The 24,885-nt window shown below is 30.7% G+C and overlaps 1 protein-coding gene across 1 annotated transcript in view; it reads right to left on the bottom strand.

Annotated features, from left to right (window-relative positions):
* The window catches only part of LOC129960128 (putative ferric-chelate reductase 1 homolog), a 93,641-nt gene extending 69,254 nt beyond the window's left edge, over window positions 1–24,387 (bottom strand). The window contains exon 1 of the mRNA XM_056073281.1: window positions 24,213–24,387. Within this exon, the coding sequence (XP_055929256.1) occupies window positions 24,213–24,372 (160 nt within the window). The 5' untranslated portion in view covers window positions 24,373–24,387. The remainder of the gene's footprint in view (window positions 1–24,212) is intronic.
* Between the last annotated feature and the right edge of the window lie 498 nt (window positions 24,388–24,885).

Raw genomic sequence — 24,885 nt, 5'->3', positions numbered from 1 at the left:
CACTTTGAATTTCAAGTAATTCCACAGCAGATATCCATTGGTCTAAGATCGGGTGATTTTTTTTTATCATATTCTTTCAAGTGATATGCTAGTTAAGGGGTCATATATCGGCAAAGTTTGCCCTGTGTGTGTGTTTGCATAAAACTTTTTTTATGTTATTTCGTAAACACAACAATTCGAGTAATTTTTATTGGACTTGAGCCGGTGAAGGACGTGCTATAGGAGGGTGATAATCTTGAACCAATTCCTAAATGGGTCATCCTGTTAAAAAGGCGAGACTAAAATTTTTCCATTTCTTATTTATTGAAGATAGAAATATTACTGAAATTAGACGAATAATTACCTAACCACGATGAACAATTTTCTGATTAAAAGTTTTTTAATATCTTCCAGTCCTTTAAAGTTAAGAATAGATAGAAAGCCTTACTAGTTGATAAAAACTTTGCAATATACATTTTTGTTTCTCTTACTTGCCGAGATCTAAAGTCTCTAGATCGTAAGCTGCAGGCTCGAGAATTCTACCCAGGGAAGACTCGTGTTTACGAGTAATATGCTTGCACTTAACCTAGACAAAAAGGAGTGAATGAAACATCATGACGTGTTTGTTCTTATTACTTACATTAAGGTAATAACGTGTACCGTTTGCGAGTTTGTCAGAATTGCTATCCCGGAGCTGTATAAAAAAAGCAAGGCATTTCACCACGCTTTAAAATCTTTCGACGTCTTCTTAAAAAACAGAAAATGGTATTCGAAAATTCAATATTAGCTTGAGCTTTTTTACTTACTACTATACAAATTATAGAAAAAAAAACTAATATAATCGTCATATAATTTGATTTTGAAGTTTGGTGATCTTCGAGTTTTCGACCATCCTGCATCCAAAAGACCATTATTGGAACTCCGCTTGCCATTTAGAGTACAGATGAGCATGGCAATTCAAAACCGACAAGAGGAGGTTGGATGAAATTTGGAATATGGACTTTATGCCGAAATGACACACAAACATCTATATCAAATTTTGAGCTTGATCCATTAAAGTGAAGATTCTCTATTTGTCTCTGTGCAAGTGAATATGATTAAAACAAGTCCAACAAACGGAATTAATGAAAAATGACAAGAGGCCCAGATATCAAAACTGTAAATCTACATTAAATTTTGAACTGAATTCAAAACTCAGAAATGGAAAACAGTCTATCCTTTGGAGATATGCCAATGCAATCACTCACAAATACAATCAGCTGTATTAATAGAATTTAAATTCCGTTCTCAATATTGGAATTGCACATAAGTATGAAATTTTGGATTAATTCAAGCTGTCTGACTGCCAGTCGGCATGTATTTGAACAGTATAATTTAAAAATGCAACAAGCTCGATGAAAGAGATTCGGTATGTGATTTTTATATAAAAAATGTTTCGAAATTAGTATTTAATTCGGTCAAAGGAAAAAAGTTATTTGGCTATGGAATTGCTCAATTTTCTTTACTATAATCATGTTAGTTAAGCTTGAAAAACTCCATAATTTTTAACAAGTGCGTTGCCATTCGTGAACAGAGAACACGATTTTGAATAAATCAATAATATAAATAATTAATTTTGAATAAAAATTTCATTGCTTGGTTTCTAAAATTCAGTAGTTGAAAAATTAGTGTTTAAAGCACTTTCCAACATACAACATGGACAAATCAAATTTAGGATGGATAATTACAAAAACATACAGAAAATATTTTTAAACTTTAGAACTTATTTTGAAATAAGATTTATTGATTTTATATCCTTGAAAAAAAAAAATCCTTTGCATTCTACGATTTTCCTCATAAATATAGAATCAGTACCTAGTCATATGCAAACAAAAGTGAATCGAAATAAATGGATTTTATATCTGAAGGCAAAATTTAGTGAAGTTGGAATGTTTGGATTTTAAAATACTTGAAAATTGGCATTTGGAATTCTTACCATGTTTGGAAGCACTTATTAGTGCTAACAATTATCTACCCTTATAAAAAAAGACACTCAACTTGGGTCAGTATTGAGATGAATCACTGATAAAAAGATATCCCTGAAGTATTAACACAGTCCGTACAGCATAGAAATCTATAAGACATACGCCAGTGACCACATGGTTTTGGACAAACTGCACGTTATTAAAGTCATCGTAACTACAGATCATAATGCACTTTAGGAAAAAAAAACCAAAACAAGAGAACTCGTGTGTGGTCGTTGACAAATGGCGAAGCGAAACACGAATAAATTTGTGAGCGGTCCTTAATAAATGGCTCACTAGAAACCAGAAAACTCGTGAGCAGTTCTTATAGAAGATTCACGACACACGAGAAAACTCGAGAGTGTTTCTTAACAGATGGCTCACGAAACACGAGAAAACTCGTGAGCGGTACGCAATGTGTTAAAATGGTATTAGGAAGGAGATGCGAAATGTCAGTAGGAAACATTGACTTTATCTTTGCCTGCGTTATTTTTTTCCTACTATTTTCAAAATACGTCACCGCTTCTATAAAAAATATTTGAAGTTTTATTTTTTCGGCCCATACAAACTTTGTTTATTTTGACCGCATTAGCATACGAGTTTGACATGTTTGGTGTACATGCATATGAATAAAATTTTCTTCCGTCCTGCTGCCTGTTTCTTTACTTTTCGTTGAGGAAAATCTACAGTTTTGATACATCATTATTTTTCCTTGCTTACCGCGCTCTGGAGACATAATTATAAAGATGGTTTTTTTTTCTATAATGCGGAAAACAATCAAAATTCTCTTTTTTTACATATAGAAAGTACAAACCTCCATGCAATAAAAAGTATTTAGTAACAGAAAATTGTTATCACAGCTCCGGGAATGGGAAATATTTTTAATATACTACAATGCAATACTGAAAAACAAAACAAAACATAAATGTTTGACTTCAAAACTCTAGTAACGATGAACAAAAATATCAAAAACATTATCAAATAGAAAAATATCAAAACTTTTAATTTTATCTTAGTGACTTTCAAAAGAAAGAAAATACACAATTTTAGAACAGCGTTGCATTAAAAAAACCCAAGAAGGAACTAGAATCAAATTTACACCTTTTAATCACATTAGGAAGTATCCTAAAGTAAACCCAATGCACTCCCTTTGTAATTTAATAAAACATTCAGTTTGATGGGTACCAACACTTAACTGAATTTGAAGAACTTTATTTTACGAATTGAACAAAAATTCTATGAGTTATTTTACAAAAGTCCAAATTTCTTAGAAACCAAGATGTTACATAGTCATCTTATCAAAGAGAATATATTAGAAAACGATATATTGGTTCAATAAAATAACTTAACTAAACTAAAAATAAACTAAACTCATAGTAACTGCTTAGCTAAAAATTACTTCGGAAATAAAAAATAATTCACATTTTTTTACACAATCCAAACAAATAAATATTCAAACTCGAAAAGTGTGTGAAATTAGAAATTAACAAGTGCAAAATTTTCGTTTTAGTGCGACTTTATTATATTTTATCTTGCATTATTAATCAGGTTGAGAGTCACATGAATTCTTGAACTTTTTTTTTCATTATAACTATTTATCTGAATAATATCCTTGTTAATTAATATCTTTAAAATTTACCCTCTGGTTAGTTAAAATCAACAAGGTCAATAGATACGGTCCTTGTATTTATTTTGTACTTTAATAACCTTAACTTTTAACTTACTGTTATTTAATGAAGAAAAATTATGATTGCCCAGTGCCAAATGACCACAAATGTCCGAACACTTAAAAAAATTACCAAAAGGGCAATTTATGAAATACCATTCTGACAAGTGTCTCAATTCGATTTGTTAAAAACATAAAGAAACCAACAATACTCAACATTTTTTTTTTTTTTTTTTTTTGTAGGTTGAGAACAAAGAATGGAATTTTTGTTCAGAAAAAAAGGGGGGAATTCGTGTATACGGAATAGACATGCGAAATCGGAAGGTCCTTGGCTGTCAAGGACAGTTTACAGCTCCAAGAAATGAATTAGACCAGTTTAAAATTTGTAAGAATTTCGGTTTGTTAACATTATTTTTTATTGCCTTGATATCATATATACAATATTAATATACATTTGGTTTTTAAAATTAAGAAAGCGTTTTATAATTTAATATGTTTTGGCGAATCTTCAAAAAATCAGTAATACTTCCTTTTCCCAAGAAATACAGTGTGCTGTCAAAATATAGAATGCACTTCAATTTTTTACGATGAATGTTTAAATGTAAGCATAACGCACTTTTCATTGACATGCTGAAATGATTCTTATACGATTTCTGCAGAAATATAAAAGTTCTGAACGAACCATTCACCAACAGGTTCGTTAAAAAAATCTGCAAGTACCCTATTCAAACAGCAATTGTTAAGGAGCGAAGCAAAATTCATAGAATGCCAAGTTCACGAAATGACCCCAATAATCAAATTGAATCTTTTTTTCTCAAGAGCTCTAACCTATCTGCAGGCCTCGTCACTATCTTCAGGTATCACTTGTTAGAAAGGCGTGTCGCTCAATCAGAGCTGAAAATAGGGCATTGCAATAATTCAGTGACCTGTTTCGAGATCACGTCCTCCCCGCCAGACTCTTCTGGGGAAAGTAAGCCACGGACTTTCTCCGCCTCGTTCTGCGTTCGTAGAAAACGAAGAAATGTCCATTTAAGAACGGTAAATAAATAAATGAATGAATTTTAATAACAGCGATAATGAATAATGAATTTTAATTAAAATAAATGAATTATAATTAAAATAAATGAATTTTGCTTTTAGTAATTCTAAAATTTTAAATTATTAGATGGTCAACAGAAAAATTTTAGCCCTCATATAAATGAATCTTTAAAACTCAGATATTTTTTACAATAAGGTAACCTGAAAAAATCAGTTTTCTCCCCCATCTCTCTATAATCCGGGAAAACTGTGAATTAGAGTGAAAAAAAATTTATAATATTGAGCGACATCTCCTTTCGTATGAGCCTAAAAAGTAGTAAAAAATACCGAAATCGACTGTTTTTTATTAATTAAAAATTCTACCTATCTATTTACAATAGTATTAGCTGTAATGTGCTTATCTTCTTAAAAGCAATAATTGACTTTCCCTAAATCAGTCTAAAACTTCTGATCGCTCCTTCCCTTCAAAAATTGCATGAAATTATTTTATCTTAATATATGCAAATATTCTAGATCACTACTATAATTGTTATGCATTATCTAGGCAATAAATTACAACAGTTCTAAGTATATGCACTGCGAAAGTTATTTAGATTTAAAATAATTATCTGCTTTATGTTTTCTTTGCATTGCAAAACCAATGGTTGTTATGCATTGAAAACATTGATTATGCATTGTAAAAACATTGGTTATGCATTGCAAAACTAATTTTTAAAACTAGAATGTTATTTATTTGAAAAAACCGAACGACAAAAATACAAGAAGTAGTGAAAATTAAGAGGAATTTGAGAAGAAACATCAATTCTTAAAGCAATTTTACGTCTCTTAAATTTTTTGTATGGTATTTTTCTCTATCTTCTCTTCAGATAATGCTTGAAAATCTGATTTATAACGAAACACAGACTTATGGAGGTAACCACAATGCTGTCCAAAAATATTTAGTGCAGATCAAAAATATCTCCTCACTATTTAAGTTACCATAGATCCGGTAAAATATATTAAAAAGTTAGCTTTAATTATACTGAAATATTAATATATATATTTAATATAAAATATATTAAAAATTTAGCATGTTAACAATAGTAAACGAAGTTTCAGATGATTCGATGATTTTTTTAATGAAAAAAAATTCTGTTTCGAAGTCTTCCATTCCACAGTTCATAAAACTAGAAAATACTTTACCAGATTCAAAACATTTGTTTAAAACAATTGAGACAACACCATACTTTTCTGAAAACTCACTTAAGTCTATTTACCCGGTAAAAAATACACACAAAAATTTTTGTTTTTTGTTTTTGCTGAAAATATTATAGTCATGACATCGGATGACAGAGAACACATCAGAGAAATGGATATTAGACAAAATTTAAAGACGAAGTATTCAGTCTCAAAGAAAAAAAAATATATATATATTATAAGCAACTATATTCAATTTCTAGATTACGCAGTACTCGGAAATCATTCAAATGAATTCTTGCGGTTTAACTCCTTCATCGTTGCCTCAAGGCATTAGCGATAATGAAATCAGTTCGTGTTTTCAGTACGGTGCAATACCTGAACGAGACGTGAAGAGATTTCCAAGTTACACGCGAGCATTTGAGCAATCTGTTAAATTCGTATTAGAAGCTGAATCGTCCTCCTGTCGGTCAAGCAAACATATGTTCGGGGCTAGGGAGCTCTGCATAAAATTACAATATGCGGAGATCAGAAATCAGGAAATAGAGCCCAATTTATTTTCTGTTTCCTAAATCCAAACATAATGAGCCTAGAGGCAACAGAAATAATAATAATTTGTAGTTGTCTGTATTTTTTAAAAAAAACTAATTCTTTGTAACTATTGGGAGTACAAATTAGTTTGGCCCGTTTTCACAAGCTGTGTCTGACTTATGAGTGTTTCATAGTGACAGCTGATTTTGCTGGTTTCAGAGAGGTTAAATATCTTTCAATAATATTCCCTTTATATCGCTTTGTGGTTCAAAAAGAAACCTTATTTTATACTGTGCTGAATATATCAAATTTTGTGTTAACTAAGCAGCATTGCGGGGGTAAGGGGTTAGTTTTCTGCTTCAAGTGGAAGAAAAGTGCAGCTGAAATGTATGGAATGCTTGTGGAAGTTTATGGTGACAATGCTCCATCTGATAAATCATGTAAGGAATGGTTTCGACATTTCAAGAATGGTGAAGTGTAACTTGGAAATCTCTTCACGTCTCATTCAGGTATTGCAGCGTCGAAGACAAGCCTCGCTCTGGGCAGCCGAAGAAATGCGAAGAAATGAATGCATTACTCGATGAAAATCCGAGTCAGCCTCAGAGGAGCTTGCAGAATCGTTGGGAGTGACTCAACAAGCAATTTCTGTGCGATTGAAATCCACGGGAATGATACAAAAGCAAGGAAATCGGGCGCCTGATGAATTGAAATCGACAGACATTGAAAGACGATTTTACATTTGAGAGCAACTGATTCAAAGGCAACAAAAAAAGGGTTTCTTTACATGGGATTATGACTGAGGATGAGAAATGGATATTCTACAACCCCAAGAAAAACAAATACCACTTTATGGCCTATCAATCGTTGTCATCGACCTCAACATCAACGCCAAAGCCGAATATTCATGGTTCGAAGGTCATGGTATGTATCTATGTAGGGTCCAAAAGGGTCTTGTGTACTATGAATTGCTACAACGTTGCGATTCCATTAGGAGCGATCGGTATAGACCATAAAGAATTCGTTTGAGCCGTAAATTTCAAGAAAACCGGCTGGAATACATCACAAAGGTATTTTTCTGCATAACAACGCTCGGCCTCATGTCGTGAAAGTCGTAAAAATTATTTGGAAACGCTCAAGCGGGATATTTTACCGCACCCGCCGTATTCTGCGGACATTGCTCCTTCTAATTGCTGATTGTTCCGAAGGATGTAACATGATTTGACAGGTCACAGCTTCACTTCTTTAGCAAAACTCGAAAATTAACTCCTAACTTGGAGCGAGACATTTTTTCGGGATGCAATTTGAAAATTGCCTGAGAGATGGGAAAAGTAGTAACCAGCCTTCGACAATACTTTGATTAATCTGTTCATTAATTTTGTTCTGAATTAAATACATTTTTGACCACAAAGAATGGATTAAACTAATCAGTACTTCCAATATATAAATCAATATGAAAATGGCGCGCTGAATCATTTGGAATATTTAGACTGAGAATAAAGTCATTCATTTTTTTCGAATTTTGCTTTGCTTAATATATAATTTTCACCAACTGGAATTCATACACTAATACCTCAATTTTTCTTCTTTCTTCAGAAAACACACTTGCCAAACTGTAAAAAATTTTTCTTATACAGACTTTATTCTATATTTGTGTTTAAGGTGTCAAAATTCAAAGGACAGCACTGATCAGAAGCATGTTGAAAAATTCAATACTTGCGCTCAGTCTGCTTCCTTAATAATTTTAATATTGTATTTAAATTTGCGCAATTTGACAGTTTAAAAACATTTTAATGGTAATTATAGAGAACCTTAAATAATAGAATATTTTTAAGTGATCGAAAAAATCTCTTCCCTCATGAGTATTAAATAAATAGCACAACACAACTAATTAATAAAAATTTACAGCAGAAATAAATGGAACTGCTATTTAGAAAAAAAGAAAAAAAAAAACCCTGTTTTTTTTTTCTTCACCATTTTGAGTTGAAACTAAAATTTAAAACGTTTTTTTTTTTTTTTCTTGAAATGATGTTTCTTTTTTTTAAATATCCTTTTATCCTTCAAATATTCTTCCTACATTCTAAGTACAAAATGGAGTTTATTCTTCTATACACTTTGGATATTATTCTTTCGATATTTTTCCTACATGATTTTGCACTTAAAGAAGTATATAATCCAGGCTTAGACAGTATTGGATAAAATGATGTGCTTCAATTCTTAACACTGAAATTCTTAAAGTTAAACCTCGCTGATTGATTCTTATAAATTTGAACAAAAAAAAAATTGAAACACAATTTTAGCTCTGCATTAGATCAATGCTCAATAATTAAACTAACTAAAATTTTCGCATTTTATAAAATATCTTTAAATCAAATTTTTTAGAGACTAAAATGTGTAATACAAGTATGGAAATGAAAATTTGCTAAATTCTTTTACCTTTGAACATACATATCTCATTTAATTTTATGCTTTAGTCAAATATTTGTTTATGAGTCATTTTCAACTGCTCATCTTTAAATTTTATCGAAGAGTTATTGCTTTTCTACAGTGGATACTCAAAATAATTGAAAAATTGAATTGAATTCGAATAATGAAAATTGAATTCGACGAAATGGGAACAATGTATAAAAAATAAATTGAAATTTTGATGTACATAGTTTTCAATGTCTAAAAATTTTAGTTTTAGAAATTGGTTAAAAAATTATTTGATCGCTATTGATCCATGACTTTATTAGTGGCAGATTGTAAGCTTATCTTAAATATACTGCCACTGTGCATAAAATTGTATACTAGGAACTCTATATCTAGATAAATGAAAACAAGCGTATCAAAGAACTTAGTGACAAAATAATTATTTAGATACATCAAATAGTACAATCCATTTTTGAAATTAGTTATCAGCTTGTAAATTGATAATTATTTGAACACCCTACTAATTCATGTTTTAATCCTAAGCAGTATCTCCTTTCATAAAATGAGCAAAGTTCTATGCTCCATTGATCTGCGTATTTTGAAACCAAATTTCCACTCACGGACACTAATCATTTAGTCCATTTGTGCAATATGATTCACAGTCAAAAACCTACATTTTTAATATATTTCAAAACTGTGCGTGAATCATGAAGAATAATATTTATTTTTTTGTTTAACTTTATTTAATTTTGATTTAAATTATTTTCTGTTCTTTTCTTAATGAAGTGTTTCTGCATAAATATGATACCATGTGAATTCGGTAGTTTCTTATAACGAAGGGCAATTTTACTGACACTTTTGCATATTTTCCATCTGTTGGTGCATTCCTATCAATAACGCCTGAATCTCCTAACGTGCGAAAAGGATAAAAAAAAATTGATACCTCCTTTAATTCTTCTCTCATTGGTTATTCTTGATAATTGAACTATGACGGATGGATTAGGCTAGTGTATTATCGAGATTTCATTAACTTTTGAATCATTACGTAAACTTGGGATAATTGAAAGTTCTAAAAAAATGCAAATTTCTAGTATTAGCATTCAGCTGTTTCGGAAAATACGTGAAATGTAAAATTTTCACTTTTAAACTAAATATACACGGATAAACCAATTTTGAATAAAATTTCCTGAATTATTCTATTTTTTCTTTTAAATAAATAATTCATATTCGAATTTTTTTTTAAAAATACTTAAATTTTGAAATTTAACTTCAGAAGAATTCTTCTTCAGAATTTTTTTTACGCTTCATTATATTTTTATTTAAGGATGACGGTGGCCTTGTGATAAGGTCTTGTCTTTAGGAAAGAGAGCTACATGTTCGAAACTTGATTATGTCAAAAATGCGATTTCTATGTCTGGTACAAGTGAAATTCAACATAGAGAGTCGAATGTATTCTTATTGTGGTGCTGAAGTTTAGAAAGAAGACACCGGCTCAGACGTCGTCCTCGTCAACTATGGCTCAAAACGATTGTTAGAAAATAGCCTTCATGTTGCTTTAAAACTGGTCGTTAGTGTAACTAAGCAAAACAAGATAGAATACTGTTTTAAGAAATATTCACGGATCCTTATCCTTTGCATATTATTCAGCTTCTATTGCAATTATTTTGGATATTATGGAAATTATGTGGAATGAACAAACGTTATTCCTCTTAACTTCTTCCCTTCAATATCTCTATTGCCCAGATAAAATTCTTCTGACGCCATATTATCTTCACAGAGAACATGATGCTACAAATCCCTTTGGTTCCTTTTCATCCAGTGTTTGTATCTCTTTTCGGCTTATTTGGAGTGATTTGAATAACCACAGCTGAAAAAGAACCTCTACTCCATACTGAAGATAAGAAAATAAGCTTAGAATGTTAGATATAATAAATATATCATAAGCTATTTCTTCTCATTGAAAATTTCAACTGAGAATATATTTATTTAAAATTGGTTTTTTTATAAGCTTTTTAATACTGATTTAAATCATTTGTTAATGTATAGTTTTCATCGCATAGAAGAAAACCCCGATAAACTAGTTCCCAACATTAAGAGGGACATTAGAAATATCAATTTGAAAATCTTGGACCGTCCGAAAAATTCAAAGTTCAGTACATGTGATCAACGTAATGCAGCTGAAAATTATTTATAGTATCTTTTTCCTCTATAGCTTCTTCCCCCCCCCCCTCATTTTTGAGCAGGAAATTTTGCTCGATAATGAAAAACAAAATTTTGAATATTGTATTAGAAAAATTATTGAGCCCTGTTTTCCATTTTTTGATTTGATGACACTAATAATTTCATAGTTGAGATAAGAAATGGGGAAGTAAACATAAAAACGATAATTTTGAAAGAAGCAACTATAAACGACATATTTGGTAAGTGAAACTGCTACCTTCCGACAATGCAATGAGGTGTCATAGTCCATTAAAACAAATGATTATTTTTCTATTTAAAAATTTGTTGCATAAAATAATATACACAGTTTGTAAAAATCAGGAAGCACAAAATCGGTTTGAATATATTTTGCTTATAACAGTTTGTATACATTTAATAACAAAAGTCTTAATTTCAAAATACGAAAAATATTGTATTAATTCATTAAAGTCACGTGAAAGTTTCAAATAGCTAGCAAGATTCTAAGTATGCAAGTTTCAAGATTCTAATAACATATAAACTAATATGAGTAATGAGACTCTGGTGTATGCCACTCATCGTTTATGTAATAGTTACTCAAAGTGAGTGTACGCTTTTTTAGGATACCTTGCAAAATTGGAAAGAATGTTATTTGCTTTCAGTACAAAGAAAAAAAAAATAACAACTAGATTCTATTTTCGTAAGAATGAATCTACTTTATGTAATTGAGGAATATCTATCTTATGACATTTTTTTTTGTTTGTTTAGAATTAAACTTTTTCACAATTTTAGAAAATAATCATTCTGCTAATACAGACAAGAATAAAATTTTGTTGTCAGAAGAAATTTTACAAGAAATTCAAACTACCAAGAAGCAAGATCAAGAGAATATTTCACGGAAATTCATTTGAATTGGGGATTTGGGCGAAATTGATTTCATTCTATCAATCACATAATAGTTGCTTTATTCGAAAATACTCACAAACACCAAACAAAAGTATACTATTGGAAGCCATCGATAAAATCAACAAGAGCGAAATTTTATTGCATTTCATTAGAAAAACAGAATTTTCAAAGAGCACTTAAATATGCACAAAAGGATCATTTCAAGAATAATAAGTTTATTGGGAGATTTTATAAGATATTTTGCAAGAAACCGTTGTTGATTTAAATCGCTTAATGAGGCTTGCCAAGACAATTTAGAGTTTTAGATACACAAGAAAGGCAAACTGGACTTCGTTTCTTAACGCTTGAGTGAGCTTGACTTTCGCTAGTCGACTGACATTTGTTTCAGCCTTTAAGATCTCATTGTACTCTTTCAAGAAAATGCTCATTTGTTATTTTTTTATATTTTAAATATCATTTCATTTGATGGCTTTTTAATACCTGTATCCGGGCAACGGTCATAATCAAACGATTGCGCCACAGACCAAGAGACATTTATTCCAAATTTATAGTCACGGCTATTGATATTCTACTAAAAAATAACTGACGGCTGCTAAAAATTTGGAGAAGGTGTGAGGGGAATTCGCTGTTTTTTCGGGAAAGCATAAACACATCTTGCATAGGGTGCAAAGCAGTTGAATGGCATACACGCATAAAAGCAGTCAATACATTTGACACTCTTAAGAAAATTTTTGTTTTTCATTTTTAAGCTTTCTGCATTTTCCTAGTATTTCTTTGAACACGCAAATCACGGCATGCCTACTTCTTTCCTATTAATAAGAATATTGAGAGTCAAATAGGTTAATGATATACCGGATGTCTAGTATAATAACTAGACATCAGGTTTAACTAGCTCTCAACACACATGAAATGAATTTCCATGGAAAAACTAAAGAGAGATATATATATGAAACTGAAGGGAGATATATGTATGTGAGTTTTAAAATGTATTGGCTTTAATTTTTTTCATATAAGAAAAGTGTTTTATTTCAAAAATCCTTTAACATCCATCATTTGCATAAAGTTGTTTTTGTATTTTGTTATTTTTTAAATCCTACTTTATTACAACAAAAAACATTTTTGTTAATACTATTTAGAGTTTATTTTTAATAACGGTATTTTTAATTTTACTGGGTTCTTCTGCAGGGATCTCCCAACAACTGTCAATCGCCTTCTTCGAAATTATTTTGAAAATAATTAAAGCATTTCAATTAACTTTATCACCATTTATAGAGTTTCCTTTTATTTACTACTAATTAATTAATACTTCATCTGTGAATTTCAGTTTTCTGTCGATCATCTGCAATTGCTCGAAAATTATTTGAATGCCCCTCCTCCCTCTATTCCTCCTTCCTTCTAAGTGCTAAAAACCATCCAAAGGCAAGTTGGGTTTAATTGAATAACATAATGGAGAGGTCAGTTCGTGCACAAAATTCTGTACCGGCAACGCTTTCGCAATTATGTACGTCTATAGAGGCATCATGGCTCAATATTTCTGCAGAGGACATCTACCGCTTGTTGAGTTCCTGCCAAGTCGAATTGCTACACTTCGTCGGGCAAACAGAAGTCCGACACGTTATTGGAAGTTATCCTATCATTTTTATTACCTCAGTGCATTTTTATTACCTCAGTGTATGTCATTCTGTAGGGTTTGGTAATTCCATTTGTTTAAAGTTGCAAAATTTATTTAAGAAAAATAATACCAAGCAATAGCAAACATATCTTTTAAAGAGAATAATAACTTAGATAAACACCGGCTGTAGATCAGCAAATATTTTCCTTGTCTTTATGACTTATCCTTCTAATCTGAGAATAAAATTTTATTTCCCGCTGAATAAATTCTTCATTTATTATTTAACATAAAACAATTATAATGAATGATTGAAAGAGTTCATTTAGTTTTCATTTTGCTCGGCAAATAATCTATACAAATGATGCAATAATATTAGAAAAAGTACAAAATTTTTGTCGCTTTTCATTCCTGTACTTTTAATTTAATCTTACACGCCGCGTTTGAAGTGAGTAAATAACACAATAGTCTTCTCAGAAATCACCAAGGAAAATAACTTTGATTTCAATTTTATTTTTAAACATTCAAAATATCACTTTGTATGAACAAATACATATAACTTCTTTAAAAATCCTGAAACAATGACTTTTCTCGTCTGCGGATTTATTCCTTCGAGTCTATTTTATACCTCAAATAAATATAAAAGGAATTAAACACATTTCTGTACCTTGGTTACTGAATAAGCTCATCCATAAACACAATTTTATCCTCGAAATCCTTCAAATCATCGCTGTTAAAAATTGAAACAAATTTCTTTTTGTTTTCAATTATACAATAAACCAGATGCTTAAAGATCTAACCGAACCAAAGCAATTCAAAGAAAAGTTTTTTTCTTTGGTAGTGTGCCTCAATTTTTTTGTTCATTGATGGGAGCATCGAACTACTAAGGAGTTCATCTAGCGTTATAAAGTGTATGTTTTTTTAGGCTCGAATGATCAGGGTATCTCTGACCTGATTTATTCAGTAAATAGCACTTCGTTTTCCAGAATTCATTTCGAAACTAGCATCAGATTTGAATGATTTATTAACTGTCGCTTTATTTCTCCAAAGAAAACAATTTCAAATTTTAGATTTAAACTAAGCTTTGTTTATTAAACAAAACATACTATTTCATCAGGCTGCAGAAAATAAAATAATTTGTTTGAACCACAAAAAAAATTCGGAAATTAAAAAATCTCATTGATGATGAAATCGCCCACAAACTGGAACTTCTTGCGTGAAATTTATATAAAATCAAGCGATACAAAATTTTATTGAGGAAATAACTTTGATGTTTCTCTATTTCTTTAACATGTTTTAACAATAAAATCATATGTTTATCAAGCTCATGATATGATTTTTGATACAATTTATCAACATTCAACGATGCATGTGTATAAGAAATCAATAATTAATGAATGAAATATATTTAAAAATTTAAAATAACTGCTACAAAGATTTAGTTAGTCCTTCAATTATTTTGATCTTATATTTTCTGGATGGAAAAATTAGCATTTAATGTGAGTGAATCTTTGAAATATTTTATCCGTGGATATTAAAAATATACATATAAACATGAATTATTTGCTTTTGTTTAAGAAAGCAATTCCAAGACTGAAAAGGCTACAGTCTTTATGTTTCAAGAAAACGCACCAAAAATTTAAGGAAAATTATTTGCGTTCTAAATAGCTTAATTTATTTTCTAGCATACGTTCCCATCTGAGTTCATAGATTTTAGTTATTGTAGTATTTGTGCCTCTCAGATCTGTTACGTTCATAATTTGATTAGATTTTCACGCCTAGACCACATACCAAATTTCATTTTCTAACTCGTTAGGTTTTAGAATTATTGTTTTGATATACTCTTTTGCAATGCCCCAATGTTTAGACAAATATGCATTCGATCCTTTGACAGATTTGATTGGAATTTTGATACAAATTTACAGTTCTCGAAATAAAACTATTCGGCTAATTTGAATTTGCTTTTTTTTCAAATTAAAAGCGGAATGTGCATGAATATTAATGTCCTAAAGATTGATGAAAGGTAATAATAACCAAATTCTTTTCCATAAGCTTTTTCGACTAGAGGGTTAATTTATTCTTCTCAATTCTGCATTGACATTACATATTCTAAACTAATAAAGAAATCGAAGAAAAGTAATAATGTAAGCCACATATACTTGGCAGAATATTATAAGCAATTAGACTTTTTACAAATGAAATTCCTGGTTCGAATTTTTTCATTCACGAAAAAATACGTCAAGACTTCGTCACATCAATAATAGATATACTTTTCTACTTCTATAAAACAGGAAGTGCTTAGGAGGAAATGAATATTAAAATGAAGATTTTAGTTTGCCTGTTAATCACAAATTTACTACTCCGATCCACCCTAAGGCACACGGAAAAAACTGAATGACCAGACCACCGCGACAGCAACATTGGCGGTAACTGCGGTTGAGTGCTAAGGGCTTAACCGGCCAAGGTACAACATTCCTATAGGAAGTATATTTCGTCATCGATGGGAGGTAGCCAAGCCCCACTTTTTTCTGCATCCCTCAGGGTGGCGAGAACCAACCACCATACCGGAAGCTTCTCATCCTCACTTTTGAGGTGCCCCCCCTCTCCAGTGGGAGTAGTTTGTCTGTTAAGAACAAAATCTTTGATTTTTTTTTAGTTCATAGTAAATATAATAGCAGAAATCTCATCACAAAATGGAAATTAATTTTTTTTAACATTACACTTATATTCCTTTCTTTTTACAAAAATGGAATTTTAGAACAGATTTTTCACTCACTTTCTACTGAGAATATTGAACGACATGTGTTTACGGTGACAAAGCAATAATTTAAAAAAAAATTAGAGCTTCATTATAAATTGATCAATTAATTTTAATTCCAGATAAGATAGCATCAACTAGTAATGAATTTATGAAGAAATTGATTATAAGTGTAGCAATGTAGAATAAAGATCTAGAAGTAGAATATAATAATTAATAAAAAATGCCTTTTTTGAGCCGTCGAAAGTAATATGATAATGGAATTAGACCGAAATTGATGTCATAAGAAATAAATTCCCAAGTATTTATTGAAAACTAATCGGGAGTGCTATGAAATTCTAGTTTATTTAAAATATTTCTATTACCTACTCCGGTTTTTGCGATATTTGTTTTAGCCCCCAGAAGCTTTTATTGATAAAACGAAATCTATATTAAAGTAGGTTACATCTTCATGATAAACAAATCATCAGTCTTATTTTCATCATTTTTGTTCATTTTTCTGTTGGCTAGAAACCAACCCACAATGATGAAGTAGGGACCTATTTCCATTGATGAATATTGAACATTAGTCTCTATTCTAGCAACAGGAGGGGTATAAACGAGGAGATATGAGCATTTTCTTTCATAGTAATTTTTCGAAAACCCGGAAGCATTACTTAATACCCCGTTTCCATAGCAACGAACTATCAACAGAACAAAGCGATGCGGATGAAAAACACACATCGTTAGTCAAATAGAGTCTTTCCAATGCAAAAAACATCAGTAAACGGAAATTATTCCCTCGTTAAGAAATCGATTGCATTAGACAAAGAAATAAAGTCAATTTGTCCCCACAATTTCCATTTATTTTTTGATTAAATGCCTTTTATTAAGACGAAAACAGAAATAGAGTTTCGTTTAGAAAGAAAAAAAAAAAAAAAAAGAAAAAAAACCTCGTGTTTTTTATTGAAGCGTGTGTTCGTGTTTCACTTTTGTATTCATGCTGGAATGGCAAATTTGGTGGATTTTTCCCCACTGCGAGCAAAAAAGGGACTATTTCCAGTGGTTATTTCGTTGAAAAAATCAAATTTGTAATCTGAGAGTGAGATTTTTCCTTTGAAAGAAATGATTTTTTTCCTATCTTTTACTACGGAGTAGCTTTACATTTAATCCATTGATATATTCAGAAACAAAAAAGAATTAGGTTTTCTTGGAGTGAATCACTTTGTTTTTGTTAACACATTAAGGACCGCACACGAGTTTTTTCGTGTTTCGCGTCCCATCTGTTTCGGACCACTCACGAGTTTTCTCGTTTTGAGCGTCCCGTCTGTTATTGCTTCATAAATAACAAAGTTATTATGATTTTAGAAAGTACAGGCGTATGTCTTATTGATTTCTTTGCAATCCTTAATGTGTTAACCAAATGTGGATGGACAAAATAATTTTAAAAAGAAGTATTTCACTTTTCATTAGAATAGAACGTCTTTTAAAATTTAGCATCATATTTCTGATGATTTAATAATCGAAACTTTCATTGATGCTAATACAGACGTCTATCAATATGTATTTATATTAGAATAATTGAAAATTCGTTTATTCAAAGAACAAAAGCAGCTTATAATGTAACTGCTATAACAGACGTGTGAAATTTTTTATTCAAGAGTATCGAATTACAATAAAATCAAGGAAGCAGCGTTAAGGTAGGCGATCAATGATGGCATTAAGCCTTGAGACGTGCAATTGAATTTTATCAATACTGTTACGTGTTACTTCCATTGTGATAAATATTTACAAAGAAATTTCCAGATCCCTTCTTATGGCTCCTTCTGAGATCCAATTCTAGTAAGAAATTTTGCTTCCATTAAATCAAATTTATAATCATGATTATTTCCTTAAACTTGGAGCTGAAGTAGAAAATAGACTTAAAATAAGTAGCAACGATTTGTTTTGAATTTTTCAAGAATTAAATATAGTGATTAATTTCTTATAAGCGAAAGAGCTATACAAAAAATCTGACTTAAGCTCCAAAGCATACCGTCCGTAATGTTTCATTTTCATTAAATTTCATTCATTTGCGTATTTTTTTTATTCCGTAGCGATTTTTAATTTCATTTTAGTGGAAGCAAATATCAAATAATATTAACTTCAACGGAAGTCTTCGTTCTGAAGTATCATCGTGAATTTTCAGCAGATTAATAAATGCATAGGATTCTATTTGGATACTCATCCTGGTATGGATGCGTTGTTCGCAGGCCCTTTTTGAGTATCGAATTATATTATTTATTAAAATCAATAGTATATATTTATATTTAATTACATAATCGCCAAAGGATGGACGATTATATATATTGACGTTCATAAACAATGATTTCAATCATAGTAATTTTTAGAAAAATGAATCACCTTTCGGTTAGGCGTCAATTTCGATTAGTTTAGTTTAGTTATATTAACGTCCTATTTTAAAGCTACACTAGGGCTATTTTGGGATGGACCTCGTAATTCTGAAACTCAGCAAGATGACGAGGACGGCACCTGAGCTGGCACCCCCTCTCCAAACTTCCACACCATATCAGAGGGAGGATGTTTGGTCCCGATTGATTTGACGTGCACCAGACCCGCTTACATGAAGGTTTTTCAATGGAATCGGGTCTCAAACCTGAAACCCTTTGGTTCCGAAGCCGAGGCCTTACCACCAGGCCACTGCGGCCCGTGTCAATTTCGAAAAAACAAAAAACAACACTAAGTACGTTATTCATCTCTTTGTTCACCTTTGATCATATATTCGATTTAAAAGGTTACTATTTGCACTATTTCAATCGAAATGAAGTGTTTAATGAAACTTTTTTGTAAGACAATGAAAATGAAAAAATATCAGTTAGTACTTTTTTCGTAAAGAAATTTGGATTTCCGTCTAAAAGTTCCTCCAAATTTGAGTAAAACGTTGGAAACTTCTGCTTTTCAATTTCAGTGCGTTTTATTTTCTGATAAATAGTAGAAATATGAATTTTTTCTAGTGAACAAAAATGAATACCCTTAAAGACAGAAAATTCTTTTTAAAGAAAAATTTGAAGGCCTATTCTGGTGCCAGAAATTATAATTAAAAAAACTGCCCGAGTTGTGATGTCATAAATATGAAAATTATATTCCTATTTTGGAGATGTAATTTGTAGTTTAGTTTGTTAGTTTAGTTATATTAACGTCCTGTTTTAAAGCAACACTAGGGCTATTTTGGGAATGACCTCGTACTTTTGAACCGCGGTCGGATGAAAAGGACGACACCTGAATTGTCACCCCTCTCCAAATTTCCACACCTCACCTGTAATTTGTAAGTACTCAAGAGAGGAGGGAATTTACAAAGAATATCAGTTTTGTCCACAATATCAGTCTATTTAAAATTATATAACGAAAGATATTGTAAATTTCTTACATTGGATTTAAATATAAAAAAAAATTCTAATTATTATTTAGATCAAATGAAAATAATTTATATCAAAAATATGCTTGCAATGGCAAATAAAAAAATCTGTCTCATAAATTATTATGCGTTCTGAAAGAAATGATCCAAAGTTACTATGAGACAACTGAATAATCGAAATCGAAATCTAAAATATAGTATTTCACTGTATAATCCATTTTATCATAATACTAAATTTTTTTTCTCCTGTTCTTTCCAAAATCAATTTATAAAAATAGATACCTCTTTTCGTGTTCAGATGTGATGTGGAAAAATCGTATCATATCACTTAAAGGGTGGGTGCTAACTATGAATAAATTACGTAATGAAAAATCTACTTTCATAACATAGAATATTCATAGTGGGAAGAAATTTGAACATTTGTTGCCATAACACAAATTATGTTTAGAATAACACATAATATCCTGCCCAAGAATAAATTCCACACTTCCGTGATCACTTTTGATTATTATGATATACATTAAAAATGCTATGGGAGATTTTTTTTTAAATGTGCAGAGTGCGATTTTAAAGCACTCACGAATATAAGTCTAGGTCTTTTTTCCTAGGTCTTGCAATAGATACATGACACGCATGGTGAATCCCCCAGGAAACCTATGAACATTTCCATTCCATAAAAACGATAAAGCGTTTAAGGAATGCAATTTTTTTAGGATGAAAATGGTGTTTTCAGCAAGACCTTCTATTGTTGCTTTCGAATTGAATGGCCGATATGAAAGGTAATCGATTGAAATTACCTCTCCTGAGGTATATCTTGGTCTATGAGCAACTAAACACCTGAGCTAAACTTGGTCTAAGAACAAGGATTCTACTGATACAATCATAATCCATCTATTCTCGCTCGCGCAATAGCACAGGCTATTTCTGCAGAAGGTGAAACAGGTACAATTTTACATCTTCGAAAGCATGTTAATCCTGACTGTGATTGAGCCTAAAATTCTTTTTGTTTGGTTATTAAATGACTTTATTTTCCCCTTGCTTAAAGGTACAGTAGTAAAATTACATTGCAATTTAATTATTTACTATCCATATGAGATAATATGATTCTAAAACATAAGTAGTATAAACTATCGTAAAAATAATTAAAGTAAGAAATAAACGATTTGAAATATTCTTACATATAAAATATTATTTTTCAGTCTCAAAGGATGTATAATTTATTTAACGTAGGAATAATAGTATTAAAGTATTTACTTCATAAAAAATGAAGAACAGTATAGCTGCGGATATGATCCATCGTATTTTACCGCAGATAGAGATTTCGAAGGCAACTTTTTCATTTAGTTTTCCCACCAATATGAATGAGTTTGAGTATATATAAGTTTGCTTTTTTTTTTAAATTCTCAATTTTTTAAAGATCAATTGATTATTTTTGCCGGAAGAAGGAATTTAGAGCTGATTAAGAACAGTAATATGTACGATGAATATATAGTTAAGAATTTTGTTCTTAATTATATATATTCTTAAATTTGATTTTGTTCTATTTATATTATTAACTAATAGTCTCAATCATATATTAAAAGATTACCTATCCTTGTTTTATGAGTGCTGATTGCATTAGTGCCTATTTGCATTTGATTAAAATTAGATTCGTGACTCGTTAAACGAGCGTAGCATGCTTCAGAATAAGGCAACCAGAACAATCGAATGTTCGTTAATTCGCCACATTTAACAAATTGTCTTTTGTTAAGGAGCAATCTCTGATAAGGTAAAATGATGATAATGAGATAATGAAATGAGTTCATCGGCTTAATTTTTCTGTACTGCTTTCTTGAGTAGAAGAAAGAAGTAGAAGCATTGAATTTCCTATGGAATTCCCCTTAACCCAATCAAAACATATGTCCTCGATTCTTTATCGCAGTGACGCCTTTTTAACGAAATAAAAATATTTCCAAGATCTATCCAGAGTTCATTGTTGATCGCCCACAAAATCCTATGAGAAGAACTCTCTATTTAAATTCTTAGAAAGAAGCTAGATTTCTATTGATTGTAAGAACGAATTTTCTGTCCATCTCCGGTCATCCAACCACTGGTTATTAAAAATATTATTAAAAAACATTTACATTTAGTCTGTATTTTAACAGCAGTCAATGAGAACTTTTGCTCGCGGGAAGATCAAATATTTCTTTCAATTATCATCTGAATTATTTATTTATAACGAAAGAAATAACAGAGGCATTTGAGTGAACGAGAGGATATTAAAGTGAAATGATTAAAATATAAATGCAAATCTAAAAACAGTTAAGGAGAAGGGAAAACAAAACGGAAAAAGAGATACTGAAAGACTGTCAATTGCTCTACAGATTAAGGATAGCCTGTTTAGATTTGCAGTTCCAGTAATACTATTTATACGTCATTTAAACATACGCAGTAACCGACTTCAGAGAAATAGTTCTAAACTCTCATTTGAAATAAATTGAGATTTCGAGAAAGGAAGAAGGTTTTAAAATTTAAGTTGGTTGTAATTAAAATAATTCCATAATTCAAATATCAGCAAATGACAAATAATTGCAAAAACATTGCTGCTTTGCCGCTTCAGTGAAAATCATAATACAAAAGCTATCAAAAATCAAGTTGAACCACACAGTTCATCTCAGAAAGGAAGAAGTATGATCAAGTATCAAAGCAGATATAATTTCAATTCAAAAATAAACGTTTTTATTTATAGATATTATTGTTTTGAAACATTATGTAAGCAAATGAAAAGGGTTTCGCTACAGTCTTTTTCACTAAAATTAGCTAACTCAGACATGCATTGAATGAAGTAAACCCGGAATTTCATCATGTGTATTAATAGAACCATTTCATCCTCACATTTCACTCCATCACTCAGAGATAAATTAAATACTACAAATAATGATTTTTCAAAAATAAATAAATAAAATAGCCAGTATAAGTTTTAAAAAGTTTCAGCACATGAATAGAAGTGGTCTGTTTAAAGATAGTAAATAATTGAGAATATTAGTCAAGTAAATTAATCAAAAATTATTATGCAGGATATTTTCCCTCATCTATTTTACAAAATGGAATCTTACAAACAGTTTTTTGACAATAAAAAGAATAATGCTTCTAATGATATATGAGTCTATAAATTCTCCTTAAACCTTTAAAGGAGATTCTGCATATAAACCCTTATTTAAATACAAGGCAACTCAAAACAATTGCACCGATTACAGATGGTTATAACTTCTTTGTTAACAACGACATGAAGAAAATATTTGAATAAATACAAAAGGAAGCTTGAATTTTTGTTTATGTACTACCAAGTCATATTGCTCATTGTGAATACTCTTGGTCTTGGCTCACAGAGAACATTACAGAATTGATCCTTTATTTCATTCACTGTTGAACATAAAGTAAGCATTAATATGGGGTCTAAAACGTATCCCATTGAAAAGAAGGTGTAATTTCAGTAGATTTAAATTGCCACATGTAGAACATGAATGCGGCTATCGGTCGTGCATCAATGTCCACGAAAATGCTTCACGATCCCCGAGATGAAATGGAAGACCACACGGATATTGACCATGTGACCAAACAATTTAATTTGGGATACTTATTACATACGCAAATAAAACTCTTAATTCCCATCTGATCGTATTCAAACATTTTCTTGTTATCTTTATTTACAAAGAAGCTAAAATCATCTATAATTGGTGCAAATGTTTTGTATTATCCTGTACAATGCAACAGCAGAGAAGACACAATAGAAATTTTTTGTATTTGTACATGTTTCACCTTATTCTGTATATATTCTATTAATGATTACGTTTTTACAATAAAATCTTTTTTCTAATGTTATTCTTCTTGTCTCTTTCCACCTGTAAAATACGGAAAACTAATTCTTGATAAATACACGGAGAAAATGACTCGAAATAATTTCCTTACTTAAAAAAAATTTAAAAAGAAATTAGATATTGAGTCAACAGATAGAACGGAATACACTTTAGTCTCTTTGTTATTGTTTATTGTTATTGTCTCTTGTTTATATTGCATTCTCATTTTTAATGAAAAAAAGGCTAATTGAATATTAAGAAAAGTGCACCTCGTTTTTATATTAAGAGCATGAAATAATGAAAATAGCTAAAAAAATTGCATATTTGAAAAATTTAAAAATAATATTGTAAGTAATTTCCAAAAATAAAACATTTGTATTTTTTAAAACAATTTTCAAAAAGTAAAAAAAATGCATTTTTGGAAGACATCATTAAAAAGAAGGTGAGAGAGAGAGAAAAAAAGAAACTATCTTGAGAGGTTTCAGTTTTGAGATACTAGAATAAAAATAATAATAAACAAGTAATGGCATTTAAATTCAACCAGCATTTAAAAAAATCATTTCTTAGCTCTATTCAAATTTAAATTCTGGCTTGAAAATTTTGCTTTAACGGGAAGATTTACTTATTTGAAAAAATATTTATTTCAAAAATGCTAGAGAATTTTTGCCGCTAATGAAGGAAATATTTGGCTCTAGTAGGTTAAAAAAGTAGTTATTTTCATTCCCTTACCAGAGTTCGCATGAACAGGATTCTCCTCTAGACGACGCACGCCAACAAACTCCGCGAGTCTAACAAAGAAAACAACGTCGCTCACTAGTTCAGTTGCCGCGCCTTCGAGTTGTAGGTCAATCGACGTCACGTGATCAGATACACGTGACGTCACTGTCATTTTTAAACCCACGTGCTCGTGTTTACTCTGTCAGAATGGTCATTTCCAATAGACCGTATTACGTAGAATGAAGTGGTCATTACGAAAATTAAGGTTGTCTGCCTTTCTAAGAAAAAATTGCAACAACTTTAATAGTTGTTTTTATTTCCAATTTTTCATATCCGGTAGATAAACAATAAATCTGCAGTGCAATGTGGCCTTGATGGAATACTTGAAAGTCACTCTAAGGTTTGCTATTTCCTAACAATACATTCAAAGACCTATCACACCTTGCATTTTTTTCCAAACTCATTTCCGCCATGTTTAAATGGCATGAGGGAGGAAAATCAAAACAGTCAAATAGAGCTCGGGTTGGGCGAGCTTATTCTAACAGCAAAGATCAAAAGTTTATCCTAATTGGCATAGATGAAATCTTGGAAACTTGGATTTGGACGTTCGCAATTCTTTCCACTTCAACACTCACTTACGACTACCAGAAATCAAATTTGAATGAAAAGTGAAGAAGGGAAGTAA

Source organism: Argiope bruennichi, chromosome X2 (assembly GCF_947563725.1).
Source record: "Argiope bruennichi chromosome X2, qqArgBrue1.1, whole genome shotgun sequence".
NCBI lineage: Eukaryota > Metazoa > Arthropoda > Arachnida > Araneae > Araneidae > Argiope > Argiope bruennichi.
The sequence above is the reverse complement of the archived record's forward strand: the minus strand, read 5'-3'. Positions and strand labels throughout refer to the sequence as shown.